At 41.2% G+C, this 25,476-nt stretch overlaps 2 protein-coding genes across 4 annotated transcripts in view; one reads left to right on the top strand and one right to left on the bottom strand.

The window, feature by feature from the left end:
* The window catches only part of wdr25 (WD repeat domain 25), a 31,831-nt gene extending 22,355 nt beyond the window's left edge, over positions 1–9,476 (top strand). Inside the window, exons 4-7 of the mRNA XM_072458100.1 lie at positions 4,111–4,241; positions 7,613–7,783; positions 8,391–8,531; positions 9,100–9,476. Coding sequence (XP_072314201.1) covers positions 4,111–4,241; positions 7,613–7,783; positions 8,391–8,531; positions 9,100–9,321 — 665 coding nt within the window. The 3' untranslated portion in view covers positions 9,322–9,476. The remainder of the gene's footprint in view (positions 1–4,110; positions 4,242–7,612; positions 7,784–8,390; positions 8,532–9,099) is intronic.
* A 5,711-nt stretch (positions 9,477–15,187) lies between these two features.
* The window catches only part of LOC140370674 (brain-enriched guanylate kinase-associated protein-like), a 108,458-nt gene continuing 98,169 nt past the window's right edge, over positions 15,188–25,476 (bottom strand). For all 3 annotated transcript variants that reach the window (XM_072457873.1, XM_072457874.1, XM_072457875.1), the window contains 3 exons: positions 24,156–24,263; positions 20,321–20,404; positions 15,188–17,188 (listed from right to left, as the gene is read on the bottom strand). In XM_072457873.1, coding sequence (XP_072313974.1) covers positions 15,719–17,188; positions 20,321–20,404; positions 24,156–24,263 — 1,662 coding nt within the window. In that variant the 3' untranslated portion in view covers positions 15,188–15,718. The remainder of the gene's footprint in view (positions 17,189–20,320; positions 20,405–24,155; positions 24,264–25,476) is intronic.

The following is a 25,476-nucleotide window of genomic DNA, read 5'->3' as shown; positions in this document are numbered from 1 at the left end:
TCCAGTTTCTGTCAAATTTGTAGATTTTCAAGTTGAGTCCATGTTTGATTTTTTTTACACAGGAGCAAAGAGGAGTACAGAGGAGTACAGAGGAGTACAGAGGAGTACAGAGGAGTACAGAGGAGCACAGAGGATCACAGGGGCGCACAGGGGCGCACAGGGGCGCACAGAGGAGCACAGAGGAGCACAGGGGAGCACAGGGGAGCACAGGGGAGCACAGGGGAGCACAGAGGAGCACAGGGGCGCACAGAGGAGCACAGGGGAGCACAGGGGAGCACAGGGGAGCACAGGGGAGCAAAGAGGAGCACAGGGGCGCACAGAGGAGCACAGGGGAGCACAGGGGAGCACAGGGGAGCACAGGGGAGCACAGGGGAGCACAGAGGAGCACAGGGGCGCACAGAGGAGCACAGGGGAGCACAGGGGAGCACAGGGGAGCACAGAGGATCACAGGGGCGCACAGAGGAGCACAGAGGAGCACAGGGGAGCACAGGGGAGCACAGGGGAGCACAGGGGAGCACAGAGGAGCACAGGGGCGCACAGAGGAGCACAGGGGAGCACAGGGGAGCACAGGGGAGCACAGGGGAGCACAGGGGAGCACAGAGGAGCACAGGGGAACAAAGAGAAGCACAGATGAGCAAAGGGGAGCACAGAGAAGCACAGAGAAGCACAGAGGAGCACAGAGGAGCACAGAGGAGCAAATGGATGGTGATATGGACAATGATCTCTTTTTTAAAAATATTTTTTTTTGAAATGTGCACAAACCAGTACAGCAGCATAACCTTTTCTTGTGTTCATTGCTAAGGAGGCTGTAACCTGCCTGTGAACCATAATACGCACGCACGCACGCACGCACACACGCGCACACACACACACACACTTCTGAAGCCAAACTCAGACAGAACCGTGCAATCAGATTTGTCTATTTCAGTGTCTCATGTGAAACTCATGAATGAGCTCATTAATCATTTAGAGCTAAATCAAACTGCTCTCACCTCAGATTTGTGCTTTGCTTATTGATTCCACAGAAATCCTGCATTGTTTTTCAGTCCAATATGATACTTCATTTCTTCTTCTTTTTTTAACCTTTTTTACCTCATAAGCAGTGTGTTTTGATACGGATGGACCATGCGTGTCCCTGATTGGCTAATCCACCTGTCAATTATGCTCATCTGAACTTGTGGAGATGAAAACGATGAAAAAAATCAATCTGTGCAATGTCATTCTGAACTTTCCAGGCATTGTATAACCCTAATGTTGGTAGTTGCTGTTGGGAAGGACACTTCACCACTTCCTGGATTGACGTGTTTGCTCGGTTGATGAGTGGTAGAGTGACTGTAAATATGTTTTTTTAAGTTAGCTGTTTATGGTTGTGACAGTCGGCAAGCCACTCCTTCCTCTTAAAAAAAAAAAAAAAAAAAAAAAAAACAGGATTTGGGAGTTTGGAGTTAACGCAAAAATGTGTCAATTCGACTTAACTTTTCAAATCAATTGCGACTATCTAAAACAGACAGAAAGCTTTGCCATCTCTTATTAAAGTTTTTTCCCCCCTGCGTCACTGCATGTATTTTGAAGTTGTTGCACATTGTTTATTTTTTTCACCATAATTTCAGCTCTTTTTTCCACATTTTTCTCTTCATTTGGCCTTTTGTTGACAGTGCAGCCATTTAATAGTGATTATGTGTCCGAGGATTACAAACTATAAATGCGGTTTGGGATTTATACTAAGGATAATTACTTGAACATCTTTTACGTTTTTAATGAGAGGCTGTGGTCCTGTGGTTTAATGGGACTGTTTCTTTCTTTGTGGTGAGCAGTGGTTATTATGCAACAGCATTTAATCACACACCGATCTGAAACGGACTCAAATTCATCTCTCGAATGTTTCACCAAAAAATGACAAACTGCAGCTTCCCACGCAGATCGAATTGTGTCTCTGTTTCTTTTTTTTATGGTCTAAGCACTGAAAATGAGTGAAAATGGGCTATTAGAGAGTATTGTTTAAAGAGATATGCAAAAGTGAATCAGCTTTGTTTTTTTTGCGAAAAAGCACATTCAGTCCCTTTGTTTTTTAACCATATTTACTGCACTGGAACAGAGTGTAAAATGTAAAATGTTAAACTTAAATGATGATGATAAGGAAGGTTATGAGCTAAGTAAAAAAAAAAAAAGCTTCTCTTATTTCTCTAAATCGCAATACAATTAAATAGACAGCTCTTAAACTGCACTTTCTTAAACTGTGTGAAGGATCTGTTTTCTCTTTTCCAACAAAACTCATAATCCAGAAAAACCTGCATGTGTGAAGCCTGATCTCATTACCATTTCCCTGGAAACTACGGCAACGAAGGAAATGTCAGGGTCCACAGAAGCAAAGCAGAGACGAGGATTTCAGATTAGCATAAAGGAGGAGAACAAAGAGGCAAAGAGGAGCAAAGAGAAGTACAGAGGTACAAAGAGAAGTACAGAGGTACAAAGAGAAGTACAGAGGAGCAAAGAGAAGCACAGAGGTACAAAGAGAAGTACAGAGGTACAAAGAGAAGTACAGAGGAGCAAAGAGAAGCACAGAGGTACAAAGAGAAGTACAGAGGTACAAAGAGAAGTAAAGAGGTGCAAAGATAAGTACAGAGGAGCAAAGAGAAGCACAGAGGAGCAGAGAGAAGCACAGAGGTACAAAGAGAAGCACAGAGGAGCAAAGAGAAGTAAAGAGGTGCAAAGAGAAGTACAGAGGAGCAGAGAGAAGCACAGAGGTACAAAGAGAAGCACAGAGGAGCAAAGAGAAGTAAAGAGGTGCAAAGAGAAGTACAGAGGAGCAAAGAGAAGCACAGAGGAGCAGAGAGAAGCACAGAGGTACAAAGAGAAGTACAGAGGAGCAAAGAGAAGCACAGAGGAGCAGAGAGAAGCACAGAGGTACAAAGAGAAGTACAGAGGAGCAAAGAGAAGTACAGAGGTACAAAGAGAAGTACAGAGGAGCAAAGAGAAGCACAGAGGTACAAAGAGAAGTACAGAGGTACAAAGAGAAGTAAAGAGGTGCAAAGATAAGTACAGAGGAGCAAAGAGAAGCACAGAGGAGCATAGAGAAGCACAGAGGTACAAAGAGAAGTACAGAGGAGCAAAGAGAAGCACAGAGGTACAAAGAGAAGTAAAGAGGAGCAAAGAGAAGCACAGAGGAGCAAAGAGAAGCACAGAGGTACAAAGAGAAGCACAGAGGAGCAAAGAGAAGCACAGAGGAGCAAAGAGAAGTAAAGAGGTGCAAAGAGAAGTAGAGAGGAGCAAAGAGAAGTAAAGAGGAGCAAAGAGAAGCACAGAGCAGCAAAGAGAAGTACAGAGGTACAAAGAGAAGTAAAGAGGAGCAAAGAGAAGTACAGAGGTACAAAGAGAAGTAAAGAGGAGCAAAGAGAAGTACAGAGGAGCAAAGAGAAGCACAGAGGAGCAAAGAGAAGTACAGAGGAGCAAAGAGAAGCACAGAGGAGCAAAGAGAAGCACAGAGGAGCAAAGAGAAGCACAGAGGAGCAAAGAGAAGTACAGAGGAGCAAAGAGAAGTACAGAGGAGCAAAGAGAAGCACAGAGGAGCCAAGAGAAGTACAGAGGATCGATTAATGATAGCATTTAATTATTTTATTTTATTGAGATGATAAGGTTTTTAAAGCACCACAGCAGAAAGGGGAAAACGTGGAGTGAGTCATTGGATTATGGAGTTTTGGGAGTGACTGGACAGTTTCATCTGTTTTTTCCTTTATGAAGATGCTGTTTACTCGTAATCGTTTAGATTATTGTGTTTTGCACGAGACCTGATCATTTTGAGAGCTTGGTTGATTTATAGAGGCACAGAAGATGTCATTAGTCCACCAAGAATGTCTTTAAACCCTAGAGTATTAACATTTGGGATCAGTTTGAAATATGAACTGCTAAACTAAGAGTAATGACCACTAGATAGAGTAGTAACAGAAGTAATTGTTAACATTCTATAAGTTTTATGTTTTCAAACTCATTTTAGAAATTAGAAAAGCATCTGGACGGTCACATTTGCTGGGTTTACATTTTAAGACTTGGCAGGTGGGTTCTTCTACAGGAATAACACTTCTCCTCTGTATTTCCCGGCGCTCGTTCCCACAGGTCATCCACTTGTGAAATTGGACGCCCAGTTCCGAGTGATGTGTGTGGCCGTGCACCCGTCCCAGCCCGAGGTGATGCTGTGTGGAGGCTACAGCCCTGCGGTGAAGGCCTGGGACACTCGCAGCGCCAAGGTCAAACTTATTACCCCCTGTAGGCCGCTGTGTGTATTACATCCAACACGGTTCACAAGGTTAATTTCCACCTCTACTGTCAGAGGGAGAGAGGGCCGGAGCACACTTTTACCACGGTACTTTTCATTTGATGGTGTGATATTGTTACATCAAGACACAACACATGAAATATATAATCATTTTTCTTTTTGGAGATGTTTTCTATTTTGAATGGGGCTAAATGCTTCTTTTGAAAGGTTAAGACGGGTCAGAATTCTTTTGGAATGTTAGAATTAGCTGTTTTTTGTTTAATTTCACAAATAAAATAAAGTGAAATTGTTTTTCATAAATAGACCATTTTCCATAAAGTTATACTGTATAAAATAGGGTTCTGCTCACCACCTGAAATTATAACAATACAATTCTAGAACATATTCTCTATGCAAGCTGAAACCAGGACATTTGAGCTCCTGCATGTTTTTAAAGTTCATACACATTCCACTGGACTGGATCATTTTAGCTATATATTTCCATCATTTTGCCATGTTGACTTTTCAGATTTGTTTGACCTTATGACGCCTTGACGTTATGGACGCCTAATGTCTAAGAGGGGAAGTTTGTAGCACTAGAATAATACATACAGTATTTAGCGATTTTGATGGAAAAACTCCTAATACACTGTTTGGTCACTACTTTTAAATACATTTATCACTCTATAGTCTCAGAATACCCTTGAAGAACCACAAAGTTTTGTATTTAGCATCTTAAAATCTTAATTCACTCTAAAATGTTGATTGAATTAGCCTAAACCATAATTTACCACTCCAGTGAAAAGGCTTTCGAGACGCACATTTTGTTCAAGCTTAATTTCATTGTTAAGATAATACCAGCTTATACATGTGCGTAATTACTCAGGTTATCTCTAATTGTCGAAAGCTCATTTTGATTTCATCCTGGCAAAGCTGCTGTCTAATATTGCCATTAAACTAATAGGCTGTTTTATATGGTAATCCCACCCTGACAATCCAAACGGCGGTGTCACTCTCAGGGGACTCTCCTCTCCTCGTCTTTAGAGCAGGAGGCTGTGTTTCTGTCTGTCCGTGTCAACTTAATTTGCAGAGAAAGCAGAGTTCGGGTCACGGCGCCTGTCAGTCAAAACTCGGGGATATGTGTTCTGTGTCCAGAGGTTACAAGCAGTAGATGGAAAACGACCTACTCACCTGTCGGCTCCGGTTCAAACACGGGAGGTCAGGTTGTAGCGGGCACAGGCATGAGGTGGAATGAGATTCAAGTGCGGGTTCTTCACAGCGGAGGGCAGTGACAGGAGGAGGGAGAAAACACTGTGGGTCATAATAAAGGGTGTGCGTTGGTTCAAGTCTTAGTGTTTTCTATAGGTTAGGTTCAAATCATTCTGAATATACTCGATTTTGAAACTGAACTGGTCGACAGCGAAGAATTCTATGGTAGAAACTGGCTTTTTTGCTGATATTGTGGTACTTTGTGTGGTTGTCACGGTACAAAAATGTCTATGTTTAGTTTAGTTTATTAAGATCCCCATTAGCTTCTTGAGAAATGTTGATGTTGATTGGAGCAAAAGGTTTGATACTAATTTTGTTATCATATTCAGACTACTACAGTCAAAATGTAAAATGTTGGGTTATTGCTTTTTGCATTCTCACTGTTTTTCTGTTTGTTTCTTTTTGTCATGGAATTAGACATACACCGATGCTATTCCGTAACACATCGAGAACACAATTCAACTTAGAATATGAAACGACACAGAAATATCAGACATTTGTATGGCAAGCTTGGGAGAAAACGCCGGGACGGGGTCACGCAGGCTGTGGTACGCAGCCTGCGTGATCCTCCTGCGTCTCACCCCGTTTTTTCCCATGCTGGTTGGTTTTATTAGATATTGTGGAATAGACGGGTCACATTTCTCATTGGTCAGCTTCACATCAAGGCACTTGGTATTTTTCCGTAGAGATCAAGCTTTGGGTAAACATTACCCAAACTCCTCTGGGCTGTCACACCCCCTCGGGTAAACATCCTTTGGCCCATCTTTACGACCCCTTCACAAATGCAGTTTGTCACACACCCGTTCTTCTCTCAGACTAATGATGCAGATAAAATATCACTATTATGTAGATAAAATATATCACAGAAATATAATCATATATTCACATTTTATCACACTTTTTTTATGTCTATTTGTTTTATACAGCTTTTCTAACTGCAGATTTGAATAAGAAAAAACAAAATGTATACAATAGAATGCAATAATTGCATTCTATTGTATACATTTTGTTTTTTCTTTATTTCCAAGAACAAATAATTAGTATTTACGTTAATATTAGCTCTGATAAAGATAAAAATATTGTTTAAAAACTTTTTTCGGAAAGGTGCAATTCTTTCCTTTTTAGTGTACTTTTTAATTATTGGGTATTGATCAAATTGTCCAAAGTATAAAAATTAGACTAATCAAATGTATTGATAATTACAAACATAATTGCAAACAGGATAAAACTTGACCTTTATCTTGAGCGTTATCAACACTAGCATAGAACCAGACAAAGCAAGTACTATTCTTTGTGCTCACCTGTCTGGGAAAAAAAGTGAAATGACCTTTTCTCTATTGAGGTAAAAAGCAGTGGCCTTATTCAATCACAAAAGACATCGCTGTTTTCATCTGAAAACCCTTTTAGCCAAAATATTAATATGGCAAATTTATGAGTCTCCCATAGATATATATAGGCCCATGCCCTTTTATCTGAATGTATGATAACATATTCTAAAATGCCATGAACGATGCAGAGTCCATTTGAATCATCCTGTCTTTGGGCATTTTCTCTGACAGGTTGCATTGACAGAATACCATAAAAAGGCTCTCATAATATGATTCATGTCAGAATACTAAAGACAATATAACTCTCCCTTAGGAAATCCGGCGCAAAGAGGGAAGTTGTCATTATTGTCACAAGTCTTATTTGGAATCAATAAATGCATTTCATATATTTCATAGTTATTCATCCAACTAAAATGTCGCTAAATGCATAAAGGGCTGTATTAAAGGCGACAAGATGGCAAAACAGCTCAAATGTGTCCTTTGTGGGGAAAAATAAAAGCCATAGAGGTTAAAACAAAGAAGTTGTAAATTGTATTTTTCAAGAGACATCTTAGAAACACACGTCTTTTTGGTGACTGATCCATTAATCATAAGGAAGTGCCATAAAGTGACCATATGTTTAAATACTCACCCAAACCACTACGATGAGATAGTTTACTAAAGAGTCTTATATTTCAGCCTGGCTTTACAATACAACACACTCCACTTCACTGCCCCACATTTCAGTCTGGCGAGGCCTGGCTGAAGCTTGTGTTCGCTTCGCCAGGTGGTGAGGGAGTACAGAGCGGCCGTGCTGCAGACCCTGGACGTCCTGTTCCTGAGGGGAGGACAGGAGCTGATCAGCAGCACCGACTGTGTGAGCCGAGACTCTGCTGACCGCACTCTGATCGCCTGGGACTACCACACCACAGCCCAGACCTCCAACCAGATTTACCATGTGAGAGAACACACCTACTGCCTCCTCAATAATGTGGACAAAGCAGTGTAGTTTAAGTTACTGTGTATTTATAAACTTGTTCGCATGTGCCTATTGATAAAGAGACCCCCAGACATCCTTCGGCCAACACTATTATGAGGTTGTAACTTTTCTGGTGGAGGGTCTGCCACGTGCTTGTCTCATGGGGCACGTTATCGCTTTTCCTCAAATTTTCCGCTGTATGATATTACACTTGCCTATCTTGCCTTTAATCATTTGTAGGTTTTTATTTTATTGCTAAAATACCTTTAACAATGTGCGTTCTTAGGGTCTCAGGGTCTCCACAGACAACTGCACTCCACTGTAAAAGGCAATCTCTCCACCAGAAAAGTGACTTAATCCACGTCTAAGTTATGTTGGAAATTATCCTGATGTTTTTGTTTCCGTTCACATTAAAATAACTATTATATGATATAATTTTGGACTATAAACAGTAAATTAACACTCACTATAACTGATTTACCACGGAACAAGTCTTACGCATGTCTGGATCACACACACTTGTCACAGAAAGTTTAACGCCACACTCATTTCATGCCAATAAAATGACTATTTCAAATATTTTCAGGAACGCTTCACTTGCCCCAGCCTGGCTCTCCATCCAGTAGAGGATTCCTTTGTGGCCCAGACCAATGGAAACTACATGGCCTTGTTCTCCTGCCAGCGCCCCTATAAGATGAACAAGAGGCGCAGATATGAAGGACACAAGGTCTGTGGCTGTGTCCGGAGGGTCAATACACTCCACTGCAACTAGATTAAAATAACGCCCTTCACCAAGTACCATTCAATGACTCCATCAGCTCACAGGCATGTTTTATGCGCATTATGGAGACAAATCTGTTACTGTAAACCATCTATCACGTTTTTGTTCACATTATTTGTTTTTCTTATGGCAGATTTAAGCTTTTTCTACCTTTTTTTAAAGAATAAAACACACAGTATAATTTGGCCTCCTCTATATATCTTCACCAGACATGTACTGATCATCTTAGAGCTCAATTTGCATTCACTAAACCAACGTTAGCAGCAATTGTTTGTAGCCTCGTTTAAAATGTCTGGATAATGCATAATAGGACCTTTAACCTTTATGGTCTATACTTTATAACTTGTTTTACTTAATTTCGAATGCCCCTTTTTGCCATTGTTATTATAGCATTTTCTAATCCTTAAGTTCATTAACTCCATTACCGCTGTCCAATTATCTGACTTGTTTACATTTTTTACGCAAACGAATGTGGCTAATGCTGCGCAGCTAATCGAACGCGTTTGCCTCTCAGGTGGAGGGCTTCGCGGTGCAGTGCAGTTTCTCGGCAGACGGTACCCTCCTGGCCTCGGGCAGCTCCAGCGGCTCGGCTCATTTCTTTGACTTCCACTGCGGTCAGATGGTGCACACGCTCCGAGCCCATAGCCAGGCCTGCGTGTGCGTCGCTCCTCACCCCGTCCTGCCCACCACCGCGGCAACCTGCGCCTGGGACGGAGAGGTCAAGGTCTGGGTGTGACTGGGACAAGAGGTGATTAGCCACACTCCGGGTGAAAAAGGGCTGAGGATGTGGACTGTGATCTGAGTGTGGTCTGGGCGATGGAGGGTCAAAGGGTCGGATAGAAAAGCAACGTTTCAAGTCCCAGGACATAACTCTTCAGCCAATAAATAGACTCAAATTAAGTTTTTTTGTTGTACTACTTTTTGTTTTGTATGAAAACCTTTGTCCTTTCTGTGAGCAAGCTTGCATCTCCACAAACCTGACTCGTACTCCGCCTCCTCCTCCTTGTTTCCTTGGAATTGTTGTTCCTTTGGCTCTCAATAGTCACATAAATCCTTATCATTTCATTATTTATGTATGTATCATAAATGCACTCAACTAATCAATTTCAAAGCTGATTGAATTAGCATACAGCAAATACATCTGATGGATTAATCACGGCGTACTTATCTGACGATGTTATGCACCAGACCTTGAAAAATGGCAATCGACAAAAGCTTTTAAGTGAGATTGTGCCATCAGCATGTTTGTCCACTCTGCACATTTTGCCATAATGACTTTTGTGTCTCATCGGCTACATCAATACCCGCTGTATTCTCCGCCTCTGCCCCCTCGGCTTTGTGTTTTTTGAAGTTTTTATCCTGAGCCAAAATAGAAAAATCTCTCAGCATTTTCTTATCTTTGCTGTTTTTCATTTGTCTTTCTGCAAACACATCACTTTCCCAAGGCCTTTTTGTTCGTTCTCCTCCCTCTGATATGACATTTCCTTTCACAATGCCATCGCAGAGAGACGAGCAAGAAGTACACAACCACCACGACATCCGTCAAAAGCAGCTACACTTTGCTCCAAAATTTCTGCCAATCAACCTGAAGAACAGAACACAGAACGTCTTTCTTCCAGTCTGTGCTGTCTGGCCGCTGGGGACGTTTGCTTTCAGCTTTTTTATTGATTCAAAAAAGTGAAGCTCAGCAAATTGTAGCAGTGTTGTTGAAGATGAATGGATAACGTCTCACAGTGTTGATGAAAGATTATAACATGTCTGTTAAAAAGAATCTAGCTTTGTTTTTTGTTTTCTTGCTGACTGCTACCTGAACTTTTCACACAATTTGCAACTTTTGCAGTATTATTTTGTATGGTAGATTTTCAGAAAACGGAAATGTTACTTTTGGAACGTTTCCCCTGTATCTATGCAGGAGTAGGTTATGTATGTAGTATATATATTTCTCTTAAAGGTATACTAGGTAACTTTTCTGGTGGGAGTTTAGCCACGTGTTTGTCTCATGGAGATGTTTTTGCAATGCCAAGAATGTTACACAGTATGGCATTATCTCGCACTTTACTTAAAGCTCTTTAAGTTAACATATCTTAAAATGTATAGTAACATTTCAATATGTTAATAGTGCTGGCTCATACAAATGTTCTGTCATACTATAGTTTAGTATAGGTCTGTTATATGTACTTTTTTCTGATTCAAATTTGCAATAAATAGACATTCTACAGTTTGATGAAGCAGAACTGGAGTCTGGCCAAAGAGTGAAGCCTGTGGAGGTCCACAAAGTCACATATCTGAGAGTTTTGTTGGAAAAATGTGTCACGTTTTTTCATAACACCATGTTTGTTTTTGTGTGTTTGATTTTTTTATAAATAAAAAAAAAGAAGAAAAGAAAACTGGAGTCTGACAGAGCAGTGGCAGAGCACTGGAGTTTTTGTGAACCCCCTTATGGTCTTCTTGCTTGGGAGATCAAATGTGTATTTGGAACCTGTGGGTAGTGGGCTATTTGTTGTTTATACAAGAGCATAATAGAGAGTAGCAGGGATCGAAAGCTTTTGGCCATTAAAGTGGATTCTCACTGGCTCCTCTGGCGGGAGCTCCTCTTGACACGAGTCATTACAGTATTTCTGTTTTTGAAGTATTCGGGTTTTAACAGGCATGCTGTTTGAGGCATGAATACAATCTATTATGTAGGCTGAATGTATTGTTTTATTGAGCACAGCATATACGTTAAATATTAAAACATAATACATCTCTATAATAGGGTTACAATTTAAACGTGTTTCTAAAATTCCATTATAACAAAAGGAAAATATGACCGAAAGATTCATCTCTGTAGGTCTTATTGTGTGCAGCAGCTAATGGAGCCACACAATGACTTAATATTCACAATGTTGCACACGACTGCGAGGGTCAGAATGTGCCTTGTGGCCTACTTCAGAGGAAAACAACTTGACGCAGCTTTATCTTGGTTCTTTACATTCAAGCATGCTCACTTTGACTTCAGACAGCCAGTTGAGTTGTTACATCCAGTGCACTCCGACATAGTGTGCTCTCTAATAATTAATAGATACAATTTAAAACACAATAATGAAAGCTGTTTTTATTTGTCCATCAATCCATCCATTTTCTACAGCTTGTTCCCTTTCGGGCTCGCGGGTGACTGGAGCCTATCCTAGTGACTTTAGGCCTTAGGCAGGGTTTTGATCTATCCTTAAAGGTGCACTATGTAACTTTTCTGGAGGAGGATACGCCACTTGCACAGATTTTTACTTGATTTATTTATTTTAACAGCATCTTTAGGCTATCTATTGTTGAAAAATCTCAGCCATAATGCTCACTGGACAGTAGCTCCTCTGTGCCACTGCCTGACTCAAATATTCCAGTCTTGTAATGGTCTACGCACAGGGAGATATCTACACAGAAGAAGCCAATAATAAACAAATATGAAGCCAAATAAAAACTGCAGAAAAGCCAGAACAAAGCCAGAACAAAGCCAGAACAAAGCGGAATTAAGGTCGGAGAAAAGCCTGAGAACAGCCAGAAAACAAGCTGTAAAAAGCCAGAGCAAAGCTGCTAAAAGCCAGTGAAAAGCCAGAGAAAAGCCAGAAGTTCCAAGATCTGTTAAATTATTTAATTCACATTCAAATTTGACTTGTCTTGTTGAGACCAGCGAAATATTCCAGTTTTGTAATGACGAGAAACCACTTGAACAGCCTTTTTTCGATCCTGGCCCTGCTGCAAGCGTTTCCAGAAGCTTTATAATAACACCATATAAGGGTGTAACATCAAGGGTTATTTTGCATTATAGTCTATGCTAAAACTTTAGAGCAACGGCCTATATGGTTAATATTTTGATTATCAATGTTTCTTTTACTTTTAATTTGACGATCTATCTAATGAAGTCTTGAATTACATCATGCAGTTTGACGGCCCAATTAGTCCTAGTCTGGGCCGACCACTGAAGGATGAAGTGTAGTGGTTCTTTGGTCGCCCTAGACAGCTGACTCACACAGATCGAGCAGTGGTCAATGCCACTGCCTGAAGGGGTCAAACAGCGGTCACAATAGAAAAACAGAAGTAGCATTGTAGCAAAGTAGGGGCAGTGACCTTTTACTTGGGGCCTAATTTGAATTGGTTAATCTAAAATTGGATAGATTTTATTGGAAGAAAATAACAAAAGGGGTTTATATAGGAGAGAGCTATAGGTTTGGGGTTGTTAATCTCGTAGATTGGGAAAATCCAAAATAACAATTAGCCACGTACAGGGGGAGCACGTGCCCTAAAACTATTGGAGAAGAGCCAAGCTATGAGGGCTATCATCCTTACATATTTAAAATAGGCTGCAATTTCTTTGTTGTTGCCTATCTGTTTTTTTTCTTCATGCAAGGTTTGGGTTTGGAGCCTTGATCTGGGACTCTGGTTAGCAGGACTTAGCAGGACTTAGCAGGACTGTGCAGGACTTAGCAGGACTGTGCAGGACTGTGGGAGCGGTCTGAGAGTCTTACAGTTTACCTTGTCATGAGTTTCGTATTCTACATTGTGTCAAGAATGCAGGCATTATCCAGATGAAATTATGACACATCATGTTGAAAGAAATACCAAACCAATATATTCTCCATTCCAGGACAATAATTAAATGCAGTTTAAATACAAATTTCTTTAAAAAAAAAAAACCTGCACTATTAACATTCAAAACATTGTTATTTGCCCTCTAAAAAGTATCAATTTTGACCTGGCGAGAACTAAAGTTTGGGCCCCTCTTGTTTCATTGCACAGTTCTTCCAAGTGTAATGACAATAAAGTTTAGTCTATTATAAACTAATTTGAGTTATCCTGTACATTTATAGTTGTCTTAATGCTAAAACTTAACCTAAACAGAATATATTCTAATGAGCTTTCTTCTTCACAGATCTGACCTGCAACTTAGCTAGTGGTTACACCTGCTTGTTTCCATGGAGACGAACACATTTAACGCCAAAGTCGAGCAGTTGGCGGACCATCCAACAGAAAAGAAACAGTGTACCTTTCCTATAAGAACTCATTAGTGCGAATACTATTTACTTTCACTCAGGTTTTTCACACAATTATTGGTCAACCAGAGTCTGTCTATTATGTTTTCAACTTTAAAAATAAATCAATAAAATAATACAATTAGACATAGGAGTAATTTTCCCAATACCCATCTTTATTCAGTAAATAAACTGTGCAAAATATATAGAACCATGCATCAGACAGACTTGCTGACATGGACATTGAGACAGGCTGATCCTGGGTAGAGGTAGGACAGAACACGACGACTCTTCATTCAGGGTCCGAACTTTGATAAATACAACATGAATGCAAACAGGATCCTTTACATCTAAATACAACGATAAGTATGTATATAGCTTTTTATAAATCATTTCACAAAATAGAAACCTCTCACACGGTTGTACACGTTTGTGAATCCTGGGCGGGCGGGACGGGAGTTAAACTTTTGCAAACTTTGTCAAAGTTGTGGAGCGAGAAGGATGTGTTTTTGAAATCTTAAACAGCCTTGAGCCATTTTGCCGGATCTGCGGGAATGGGAGAGGTAGGAGAGCGGAAAAAAGTGCTGATTGTTGAGCTAGCTTCTGTCACCAATCCCTCCAGATCTAGAAAGCTAGCCATACTGGAAGCACTGTACAGAACATGGCATCAACCGGCCCAAGCTTTAGGCAATTTCCCTTCAAATGATCACGTTTTATCTTGGGTGACTTGTCTTTCCAGGCACAGCATTCTGTCTGTCACTGCGTTTGAAACAACCGTTCTTTAATTCATCGTTTTTTCCAAAGTGACATTTTCTACTTTTCTCAAACCTGAAGGATATCTCTGTACTTTTGTTTATTTGTGTCGGCAGTTCCAAGCTTGGGGACGGCACCTCACACTGTGCCAGGTTAGCTTTGTTGTTGCTTTGTCATTGGCTAAAAGTAAAATTTGAAATCAAACATCCAGAGTAGTCTTTGAGAGGTAAAGGAGTGACGAAAACAGGACAAACATACAGCAGCTATACATATGTACACAGCGCCTGAAGGAGACCAGTCTGCACAGGTTTAAGGCATTTTCACAGCTTTCCGTCAGAGGGAAACCATATTAGCTCTAACGGACATGTGCAGTTTCGCTATTATTTCTAAATATAGCAAATAACCTTTTCATTTTAGCCCCTAATCACTACATTGAATCTGAATTGTACAATAAAGGGTATATTCATTGTACATATTCGCAGAGTGATTGGGACAATTTGTAATGCAAAATGGGACAAGTATCCCCTGAGAATCTACACTGCGTATGTGAACATGCACGCTGTCAAACTAGACAGCATGCAGCCTTATCGTCATGGTGACATTCACAGTAGTATCCCAAAACTTGCTTGTACTGTACGTAATTACCCTTCTGTTGAATAATCCATGGTTTATTTATTAGAACCTTGTCCAGTCACTGATCTGTCATTCTTTACGGATGTTCGACACATGAGTGCAAATATTGGTACCATGAAATCAAATACGTTTGGGCACATTTCCAGTTCCTCCTTGTTTTTTTCCACATCTTCATATCAATATCGTCATCGGTGTTGACCACAGCAACAACACCCATATCAGATATTGGTAGTCATTGGCCATACATTTTTTAAACTCATCTAAAAGGTTTGCAAACAGCAACTTTCTCCACTTTACTTTCTGTATGGTTTTATTTGAGGCTTTATTACGGTATTGTTTTCCGTCACAGTCAAAGTCTTATCCAACTTCCCACATCATTGAATAGCAGTAATTAAGCTTCCTCATTAGACACATTACTGGTACTGTATGCGTTAAAGTGAGAATTAATGGTCCTTTGCTGGTATGACTTTATTCTTCTGGAGGAGGAAGCTGGCTCTGTGTTGGGATCCCAATTGTCCCAGTGGCTCCAATTACCATCATCAGTGAAAGTAATGGGAAGTGAACATCTGGTCTCACTTAGCTACACCATTGGATGACACATAGTAGAAAAGGTGTTAAAGAGTGTAAAACGTGCCTTGGCTAAGTTACATAAAACATTTCAATACCCAATCACAGGTGAGTATGGCGACTCCAGGAACATACAGTACAGTAATTAGAAACCATCATGCATTAAATGTTTGGAGATCAGTTCAGAAGAGTTCCATACAGTTGTGCCTTTGTCAGACTGTCTTTTCGGGTCAGTCCTGTGCTTCCAAACTTTTGGTATCTGGGGGAGGTCTTCTTGGGGAGCGCGGGGCCAGCAGTGAGAGCCGAGCTGGAGCTTGGACGTGGCTTGACCACGGGCCTTGGGCTGGGGTAGTGCTGCAGACTGGAAGCCTCCAGAGAACTTTGGTGTAAGGACTCACCGGAGCTGTCCCCACTCAAATTGACATAGTCCTTCTTAGAACTACTTCCTCCTGTTGTTACCCTGCCTCCATTTTTGTCTTTGGAACTCCCTGAGAGGAACAGGCCACAATCAGGATCCTGGCTGTACTTCTTGCGATGTTCCATAGGCTTGGAGCTGAGATTTGGAGAAGGTGTCCCTATTCCGAAACACTGGTCAAGAACCCGGCTGTGGAAGACGTCATCACCTTCCTGGAAGCTGCTGTAGATGTTCTTGGACTTGGAAGGACCCATGACAAAGTGTCGTTCTGAGAAACTGTACGGAGAAACCCTTCCGCTCAAATCACGGTAGGAAGATGAAGACAAGGTGTTGACATCTTCCACGCTAAGCTGTCTCCAACGGTTATTAAGATCATCTTCAGAGAGTTGGACGTCCCCTCTGGCGCTGTGCCCTTGAGCAAGCCCACTAGTCGAGCCCATGCTGTGAGAGGAGGCCAGACGTGGACTGCTGGAATGGTAGGGTTCGCTGAAGCAAGAGGCCGTTCGCGTGTAAGAAGGTGAACTGCCTTTCTGTGGGCTCCTGGGTACTGCCATGTGCTGAATGCTGAGAGATTTGGGGAAGCTCAAGCTGTCTTTTTCATAAGGAGTCAAACTTTTGTAGTCCCCACCATCTCGCCATTCTGTGTACAGACCCTGGTGAGAGGAGGACAAAGTGCTGTTAGCAATGTGGCCGCCTCCTCCACCACCCACACCTTTGTCGTCAGAGGCCAGGCTGAAGCTGGAGTAGGAGCTCGACATAGGAAGACTGCCTGGGGCAAACTCATCGTGATGATGGAAGGACGAGGCAGGCTCTTGGGGGGAGAAGCTCCCTGAATTGTAGGCCTCCTCTGGGTTGCTGTCAGTGGAGTTGTGGATGTGGAGCTGGAGTATCCCAGGCCCATGAAGGTCCACACTTTGTCTACGCTCTGTGTCCTGCCAGCGCTCTGGGCAGTAGAGGGCAGTGTCGCTGCAGTACAGGTCAGAGGTTTTGTGGGCCGCGCGGCGGTTCAGCTGGTCAGTGCTGGCAGTCCCGCTCAGGAAGTCTCCGTCTCTCTGCGGGCTGGACGATCGGCTCACAGGACAGCTGCTGCCCGGCTCAGGCTTCTCCAGAACTTGTGCAATCAGAGATGTGGGGACTGCATCAGAGTAACTGGAGTGACACACCATGGCCGCTCCACTGCCGCCGTGTTTCTCAATGTGGGAACTGAGGCGCTCCTGGAAATCCAGAGGCAGCTGCAACAAAAGAGCAACAAAATCAGTAACTATTTACAAGCGTTTCGATCAATCATCCACAGACACATTTACTAACTGACAGACTGCGAAATAGACGGGGGCCCGGGGCCCGTAAGCCCTCAAATTGCCGGCGGGCCCGGGGTTTGAATTAGGAGGGGACCCGCCGTGCCCCTGTATCGAAATTCCTCGAAAAAAAACAAGATTTAACTAGTAATTTGGCTATATTTTGGCATTTTCATCGCTTAAGTTTCGTATTGACAGCCATGCCACTTCGCAGTATTCTCGCTTCTCATTGGCCGAGCGGTGTCCGTGATCTAATTTCGATGAAAGCGGGCATCTGATTGGCCGTTGCGTTCGGTCGCGTTTGGGTGAAATGCCCGGTCTAATTTTGCCCCAAAAGTGATATCTAGGTTGGCGGGCGTCAATCTCTACTGAGTCCAATATTCAGTCTTTTTGAAGTTGTTTGCAACAAAAGCTGTGTCAATGTGGAAGTATCCAAGGGCCCCGCCCCCTTTGGAGTTGTTAGCATCGGGGTAATGTATATATGTTTGTAGTTTATTTTCTAGGCTGTGATTTTATGTATTCCACAAGATCTCCTTGTGTTAAATGCTGTATACAACAGTATTTATTTTGTATCTAAGAAACATTATTATATTGAATTAAACAGTATTAAAGATCATGATCTCTGGTTTATAGAATTCAGTATTCGTGCTCTTCATATCAAATACAAGATAAAAGTACTTTAAATTGTTTTACATGCTAATAACGAGGTTTAAAACAAAAAAAATATCTTGTTCTTATGTGGGCCCGTGAAATTGCTGGGGGGCCCCTAACTTTTTTAGATAGGGGGCCCCCTGGCCCCTAACTTTGAAAATCTATTTCTCAGCCTGACTGAGTTAGCTTAAACATATTTTTAACCAATGGAATCGATTATGCACATTAGAGTAAGTGTTAATAAGGACAGTTACATTATATTCATATTGTTATGTTTTAAAATGCCTTACTATTCTACACTTACTGTATGTTAAGCAAAAAGGTTTTCATAATAAACCCGTGGCAGAGAAGACCTCAGAAGACCTTTCAAAGTTTTTCTGAACTATGGCAAACTTAATCTCATCAGCCCAATAACAACTACATTCTTCATGGCACTTAAGATGATATTTCTCATTTAGTAATTCCGGGACATTTTACCCTCGACATTTCATATCTATTCAATCAGTTTGCTGCTCACTGCGGCATCTCCAATTAAACCACTTCAATACTCCACACAACCTTTTCTCTTTCCACAGATCTTTATCTTTCATGTGTTTCTTGGTTCCGCTTTGTGAGATTTTCCACAATGACAACAAAGCTGCTTCTTTCTATTACAGGCAGCTTTTCTTAAAAAGGAGATGCTGCCAAAGTCTGTATTCTCCTGCTTTCATCTCAGTATCCTGCTGTCCTTTAGACCTCTGCCTTTTCACTGTGGACCATCAAACACGTCACACTTCCACAGGGCGGGCCTCACATTCAAATTAAAGCTCCACTCGGGCGATCCAGCTGGGAATAGACGAGAGGATATAAATAGACATGGAGCTTGTTAAAAAATAGCTGCCACAGTATAAAATAATCTGCTCTTTTCTTCGTTAAGTTGAAGCTATTTTTAGCCTTTGCGTTCCCTAGAGAGTGACTGAGTAGTAGGTGAGAAGAGGGGGATGGGGAGTATGGGACACAAAGACAGCGCTGGGACTCTGCTACCTTCTGCCATCTTAATTAGATATCCTGGTGATCCATATTAAACAGAACCACTATGATGGATATTCTTATTTAACTGAATCATATTTTGGAAGAAATTGTTTACCTGTGATGTCATATGCCCTGCTCCTGCAGCTTAGAACTCCTTCAGTCGGAGTTGAGATTGCGTGAACTGGTCACAGTTATGGGTTTTTTCTTGATTTTAAAAACTAACAAAAAACAAAAATCGTCTGTGCTTTTAAACGTAGAGTTTGTTTTCTTTTCATAAAACTCTTTTTAAAATGTGTAGATGTTTTAAGATTTAAGATGCTTTGCCCCAGTTTACATTGAAAAAGAAGTTTCAATCTCAGTGGGTTCTCATCTGATTAAATAAAGATGAATACAAATAAAATGATAATTTGCTTAAACTTTGCAATGGAATGTCTGTGAGCTTAGTGTTGTTTGTGTCAGAATCTAACATCGTGGGCTCCGTTTGGCTTTATTTGGTTTATTTATTCCAGCTCAATTCAATCACATTTTCATTACAGCGTTTGACATTCGTAGTTGAAGTCAATTGCGCTAAACGTCTGTCCAGATTTTCCAGATTGATGACAGCTGGCAGCCTGTGTATGTGGACCCTCTCTACTGTAAATTCTACTGTAAATTCTTCTTTATACATTCATATTTTATTGACAAATTGTATCGATTGTAACGATAAAATTCCATATTGATGAAATATTCTATAGGAAATTCTTAGATGACGTGCACAGAGCAACAGAACTCTATGATGAGGCACAGAAATATCCAAACAGAATTTCAGAGATTTTAAACCTAGTAATTATTTGTTAGTGACGGCATCGACAAGCACCAGAACCAGAGTTACCATCTCGACCGACTTTGGAAGGAAACTTAGAACTTGTGAACAGTTTTTGTGTCATGAGGAGTGGTCCAGGAATGACATGTTAAACAGCTGCATCCTGTACTGGTGGACACTGCAGCTGACGGAGAATGCTGAAATAATGTCAGCCATTCTTTCAAAGTTGGAACAAGTTATAACCTACGGAGCAAAACAGAACTTTGCTTGTTTCGGCTGCAAACAGACTTTCACAAAACTCATCACTCACAACATCCAACATTCCCAGAACCATTCATAAAGAACCAACAAGTCTAACTTTCTACAGATGTTGTGATAGCCCCTTTGTTCCCTAATTCTTTCATTTTAGTTTCCATCAAACAAATGTAACACCAATCATCCTGCTTCTGTTTGCCCAATTGCATTCTGGTTTTAACTTAACAAGGCACTGCATGTATGAGTCAGTCTTTACCCCTTTACACTGTTCTGTAGACAGACCCCTCCTTCTCGGTGTCTTTGTGACCATTCAAGCACATTTCCCCACAGCAGACGGGTGCTGCGCTCACCTCTGACATCTTGTGTGCTCTGTAGTGGGACTTGGAGCACTGCAGCAGCTGGGCCGCCAGGTTACAGTCCTTTCTGTACAAGTCCTGCAATGAGAAGCACGCCACGGCTCTGAATGAAACCAGTCAAATCCATTTAACAGGGTAACAATAAGACGTTTTGGCATCAAAGAGTTTAAGGAGACAACAGGCTGCAGAGAATTACATGGATGTGATAAGAGAAGATGTGTGTGTGTAGTCGGGCCTGCAGAGGAGCGAGCAGCGAGCAGTGAGCGGCGCTGAAGGCTTTTGAGGGATGAGTCATAGTTCCCCTCGTAGTATCAGCGCCATATTAAAGCAGACATATGCCAAATGTCCTTGGGAGCATCAGGAAAGACAGTTGTGGAATGTTACAAAGTACAAAGTGAAATATGATTTACGTGAAATATTTTACGGTCTATACTTTGAGAGCAGGTGTCTGCACTTTTTACTGCGCTACATTTTTGAACTGGACTGAAAATCAAAGAATTTCTTCTTCTGGTTCATGGCTGAAAGGGCGGAGAGGTTTCTTTTATACTGTAGCTAATGTATGGTAAGATCTTGCTTACATTTTTAAGTGTCATAATTTGTCGCTTTAGCAGGCAGTTTTCAAACACCGTATGAATTACTTTTCACTCTTAAAGTAAACATTTAAAAGGTGCACTGTAATACTTTTACTTCAGTATTTTTTGCAGCTGTACTTTTATTTTTGGCATTATAATACCAATAATGACAGTTTCTTTCAAACATGGGGGAAAATATGCTAACTTAAATATGCTAATCTTAGTTGAGGTATATAATATAAATTTATCCCATCCAAAAAGTGCAAGGATATAATTTTATAGCCAACAAAAAAACATCTTAAATGATTATATTTCATTTTTCTTGTTTTTTTGTCATATACACTTCGACGATAGCCATGCTGCTAACTCTTCACGATTTCCTCCCAAAAAGGCACACAATCCAAAAGTTATGAAAATAGTTACAGCAAAACCACATTTTCCATCTTATTTAGCAGCTCAATGCTATCCAAAAAGCTACATTTTCTGTAGTTCCTTAAGTTGATCTTTTGTTGTCATGGTCTTCCTGAACTCCTTCCTCGGGCCTGTTTCCTGGACACAGATGCATTGGTGCCTAATATCACCTGCTGCAGATGGACCAGTGACTGAAGCTAATGACTTTCCCCTCCATTCCCCTTAAGCTGCTGCTGGGTCTAACACTCACAGGTTCTTCACAATTCACAGTCGCCCGGTTTAATGTGGGCTCTTTATTTACTTATCTGCACCTTCCAGACCAGGCTCGGCCATCGAGGAGCGAGCAGCAGAATTAAGAAAGAGAGAGCGAGGAAGCAACCAGACTGAAAAAGGCAGCATAGTTGTAAATCTAATACTGGTCCTACACATCATTGCAACCTGATATTGTTTTCTACTTTGTTGGGAGGAGAAAGACATACTATTTGTGTTTTTTTTTGTTTCCATAAAATCCATTATTCCTGACATCCTAGTTCAAAGAAAAGTGGTTGTTGCTCTCAAAACAATAATTCATTCATAAGTAATTTTAGTTGGTAATTGGTAGTGTATATTAACTTATATTGCTGTTGGACAGTTGTGGAAGAAGTCCCCATTTTTGTTATATAAGTAAAAGTACAAATACAGTACATGTGCAAAAAAATAACAGTCATGTTTACTTAAAGCATTAAATGTAGTGGATTTTGATACAGAATTGTGCTGATCTTCGGTCAACAAAGGCCCATTTGAATAAATATAAAGCATTTTCTAGTGATTTTTAATTATTTTTGTTTGTTTGCTCAAAGCTGGGACTTGAAATCAAAACCTTTATTCAACATGTTTCCATGAATGTGTTAAAAATAACCCCTCAAAGTATATTAAAATAACATTTTGCTTTTCAGTGAAGTAGAAAGTAGAAAGTACATACCTGCTCTAAAATCTTGTGAAGTAAAAGTAAAATGTATTAACTGGTAAAAATGACTTGATGATTATAGCTAAGAATGTTACTACTATGTACAGTACTTTTACTTTTGTACTTTGTTACTGTACACCACTTTCCATGGAAAATATGTGTCCATGATAATATAATCAACCCTAACCCACCAAGAAGACTGACATTTTTTTTCTGTACTTTCTTTAAAATGATAAGAAAACGGGACTAAATTCAACTTTCACCTATGGTCCTGAGCTTTGAAGAATGACCGAAAGGACAAGATCACAGATCTCCGGGGGAGAAGCTCAGTCACAAAGGAGGAGCTCAGAGTAGAGCCGCTGCTCCTCCATGTCAAGAGGAGTCAGCTGAGGTGGCTCGGGCATCTGTTCCGGAGCCTCCCAGGCGCCTCCTCCTGGCATGTCCCCCTGGAGAAGAGGCCCCAGAGAAGACCCAGGACACGCTGGAGAGAATCTCTCAGCTGGCCTGGGAATGCCTCGGGGTCGCTCCAGGGTGATGGAAGTCCCTGCTAGATTGCTGCCCTGGCGACCCGGGCCCAGATAAGCGGAAGAAGATGGATGGATGTTCCAATTATTATCTTAAGGCATGTCCATATATCTGTGCTGATATTGGTATCTTCCATTTATAGGCCTCAATATTGTGTGTGGAAATAGACACAAAGCAATACAGATATTGGGAAATAAGCCACAACAGAAAGACAAATATCGACCATCTTTATTATACCATTACTGTGCTGAAAAATAATGTGCTATCTCTTGTTTTTTAAGCCACTCATATCTACAGCTTAACTGAATGGACTTTTCCACAGAGTGGAAGTAGCAGACCCTAACCTGGCTCTTGCACCATTGGCTGCACTTGACAGCCCTCACAGACCTACAGCCGGTGGGATGAGGGTCTAATCCCTCCAAACGGCCCTGCAGTGGCTCTCCGCTCCGTCTTCTGTTGGCCTGGCTCCTTGAAGCACAGATATCCAGGACACAGTGGGTTGGGTGCTAGATGTGAGAGCTTTCAAATGAGTGGGTTCAAAAAGCAGACTGCCAGAGCAAGAACGGCTGTGAAGACTTTGCTCTACAGAGTAAGATGGAGGTTAAATGTGGATCCTTTCCACTGCACATAATCTTAAAAGAACTGTCAAACTTATTACCTCAGAGTAGCACACTGACAACATAGAGAGAGAATCCCAGGCTGACAACTCACAAGAATTCTTACACACTGTACTCACAAGGACCCATGGGCAAGAGAGTGGGATTGTTACGTGATGACGTAACAGTAACTCACAGTATTTTTCTTGTCCAAGGCGCATCCATCAAGTGATTGTAAAGCTTTTTGTGGCATAGTGTCAAAAACAAAACACATCTGCAGTTCTGTTGTGCTGCTTGGACCTGGAAGTGACGTCACACTCCTCCTAAAATGAGCTGATGAACAGGTCAGAAATCTATCGCAGAATTGACCTTTTAACTGTCAAAATGTCCTCTTTTGTGCCAACTTCAATTAGACTTTAAAACAAGCCTTAAAGGAAGGATATGGATATATTTGTGTCTTTTAATCTATGTTGTGTTGTATGTGTGTAGTGTATGAGAGTACAAGATCACAAATGAAGTTCCCTTACAAGAAAAATAAAGTTCTTTGATTTGTGGTGCCATTATTCAGCCATGGGAGTTCCCAGAGCCATTCCATGACAAATGATGATATATCTGTGGCTCATAAGTGTGAATAATGGTTTAGCCACAAACGGATCATGCGTTTCTCTGGTTAACCACGCCCCTTTGAAATCGAGGAGGCAGGAGGTGTGGATTCCAGACCCAAACGTCTTTGTAAAGTATTGTCAAAGCTCGTGGTCGTGGCTGGTCATCAGACTCACATTGTCCTCTCGCAGTTTGTTGATGGTGATCTTGGCCTCCATCAGGTGGTTGTTGAGGACGATGACCTCTCGACTCAGCGCTCTCTTCTCCTCTTCATGGAGCTGGGACTGCAAAACAAAACGAAGGTATTGAAACTCCGGCATAAAATCATATTTACAACAGAATTATAATTTAGTCAAGTTCACTGAAAATGTCTCCTTTGCCACACAATCTTTCCTACTTTTCTCTAGTTTGACCATTTTTGTGAAGCTTAGATTTGACCTCTTGATTGGACATAGACTTTCAAGTAACTGTATCTCACTGTAAACAAGATCATCTGATTCACACATTTCTTCAAAAATGTTATTTCTTTTAGCATTTTGGATGTGTGTTGTGTGTTGCTGATACTGTGGAAGGACATACTATGCATTGCCGCTACTTTTTGTTGCAGGAATTCTTCACAAACTGCCATAAGACTAAGAAATATTTAGTACTCTCCCACGAAATGAAGTGATAATTAGAGAATGCACAAACAGACTGTCGACATGTGAGAGAAGACATGATCTGGTCAGTGCAATCCGAGCAGAAGGTCCATAATGAGGAGCAGAGCGCGTATCATTTCAATTACACGACAGGCCACACTTGTGTTTATGGGATTATAGGAGCTACAGGCTGCATGTCCAGTTCAAGATAATAGTGCTATAAAGATTGGTGTGTCGTGACGCCGGAAAAGCGATCTCCCCAAGCAGGAAAATACATCCACGGTGAAAAATGAAGTCCAAGTCCTGTGTCTCTATACACAAAGTCTTTATACACAATTACAAAATATGCTTCAAATTTTGGCAATGTATGTAATTTTGTAAATGGTCCATCAAGTCCAAGACGAGTCCAAGTCTACTTCATCAGAACAGTGACTGAAGTCTGACTGAGTTCAAGTGAATGTCGAAGATGAACGTTCAATTTGACCAGTTTTAAATTAAATGATTCACCATGAGCCACACTGTTGCCATGAGGCCCTCCAACCAGCACCAACCATAAAATACTATCACACGTTAACACAAACAAGTTGGCTAAATTAAAATACAGTTGAATAGCGACTCGTGTATGTGAATGTGTTTTAAATGGGAACCAGGCTGGCGCTCTTTGGCGGGTGGATTCCTTTGTTGCAAAACTACACAATTTTGAGGAAAAACAAGTGGCAGTTAAAAAAAAACAAGGCTTATACTTAATAAACATTGTCCACATACTGACAAATAAACCTTTTTTCAAGACTTGCTCGCAGGAAAATGTGCACAGACTGACAGATGAAGTGGCTGAACATAAAGTTTTAACTGTTTAAAT

The sequence above is a fragment of the Eucyclogobius newberryi genome, unplaced genomic scaffold (assembly GCF_026437365.1).
Source record: "Eucyclogobius newberryi isolate DKJ021-1_F unplaced genomic scaffold, fEucNew1.0.hap1 SCAF_21, whole genome shotgun sequence".
NCBI classification, from domain to species: domain Eukaryota; kingdom Metazoa; phylum Chordata; class Actinopteri; order Gobiiformes; family Gobiidae; genus Eucyclogobius; species Eucyclogobius newberryi.
Note: the sequence above shows the minus strand (reverse complement) of the source record. Positions and strands in the feature narration are given on the sequence as shown.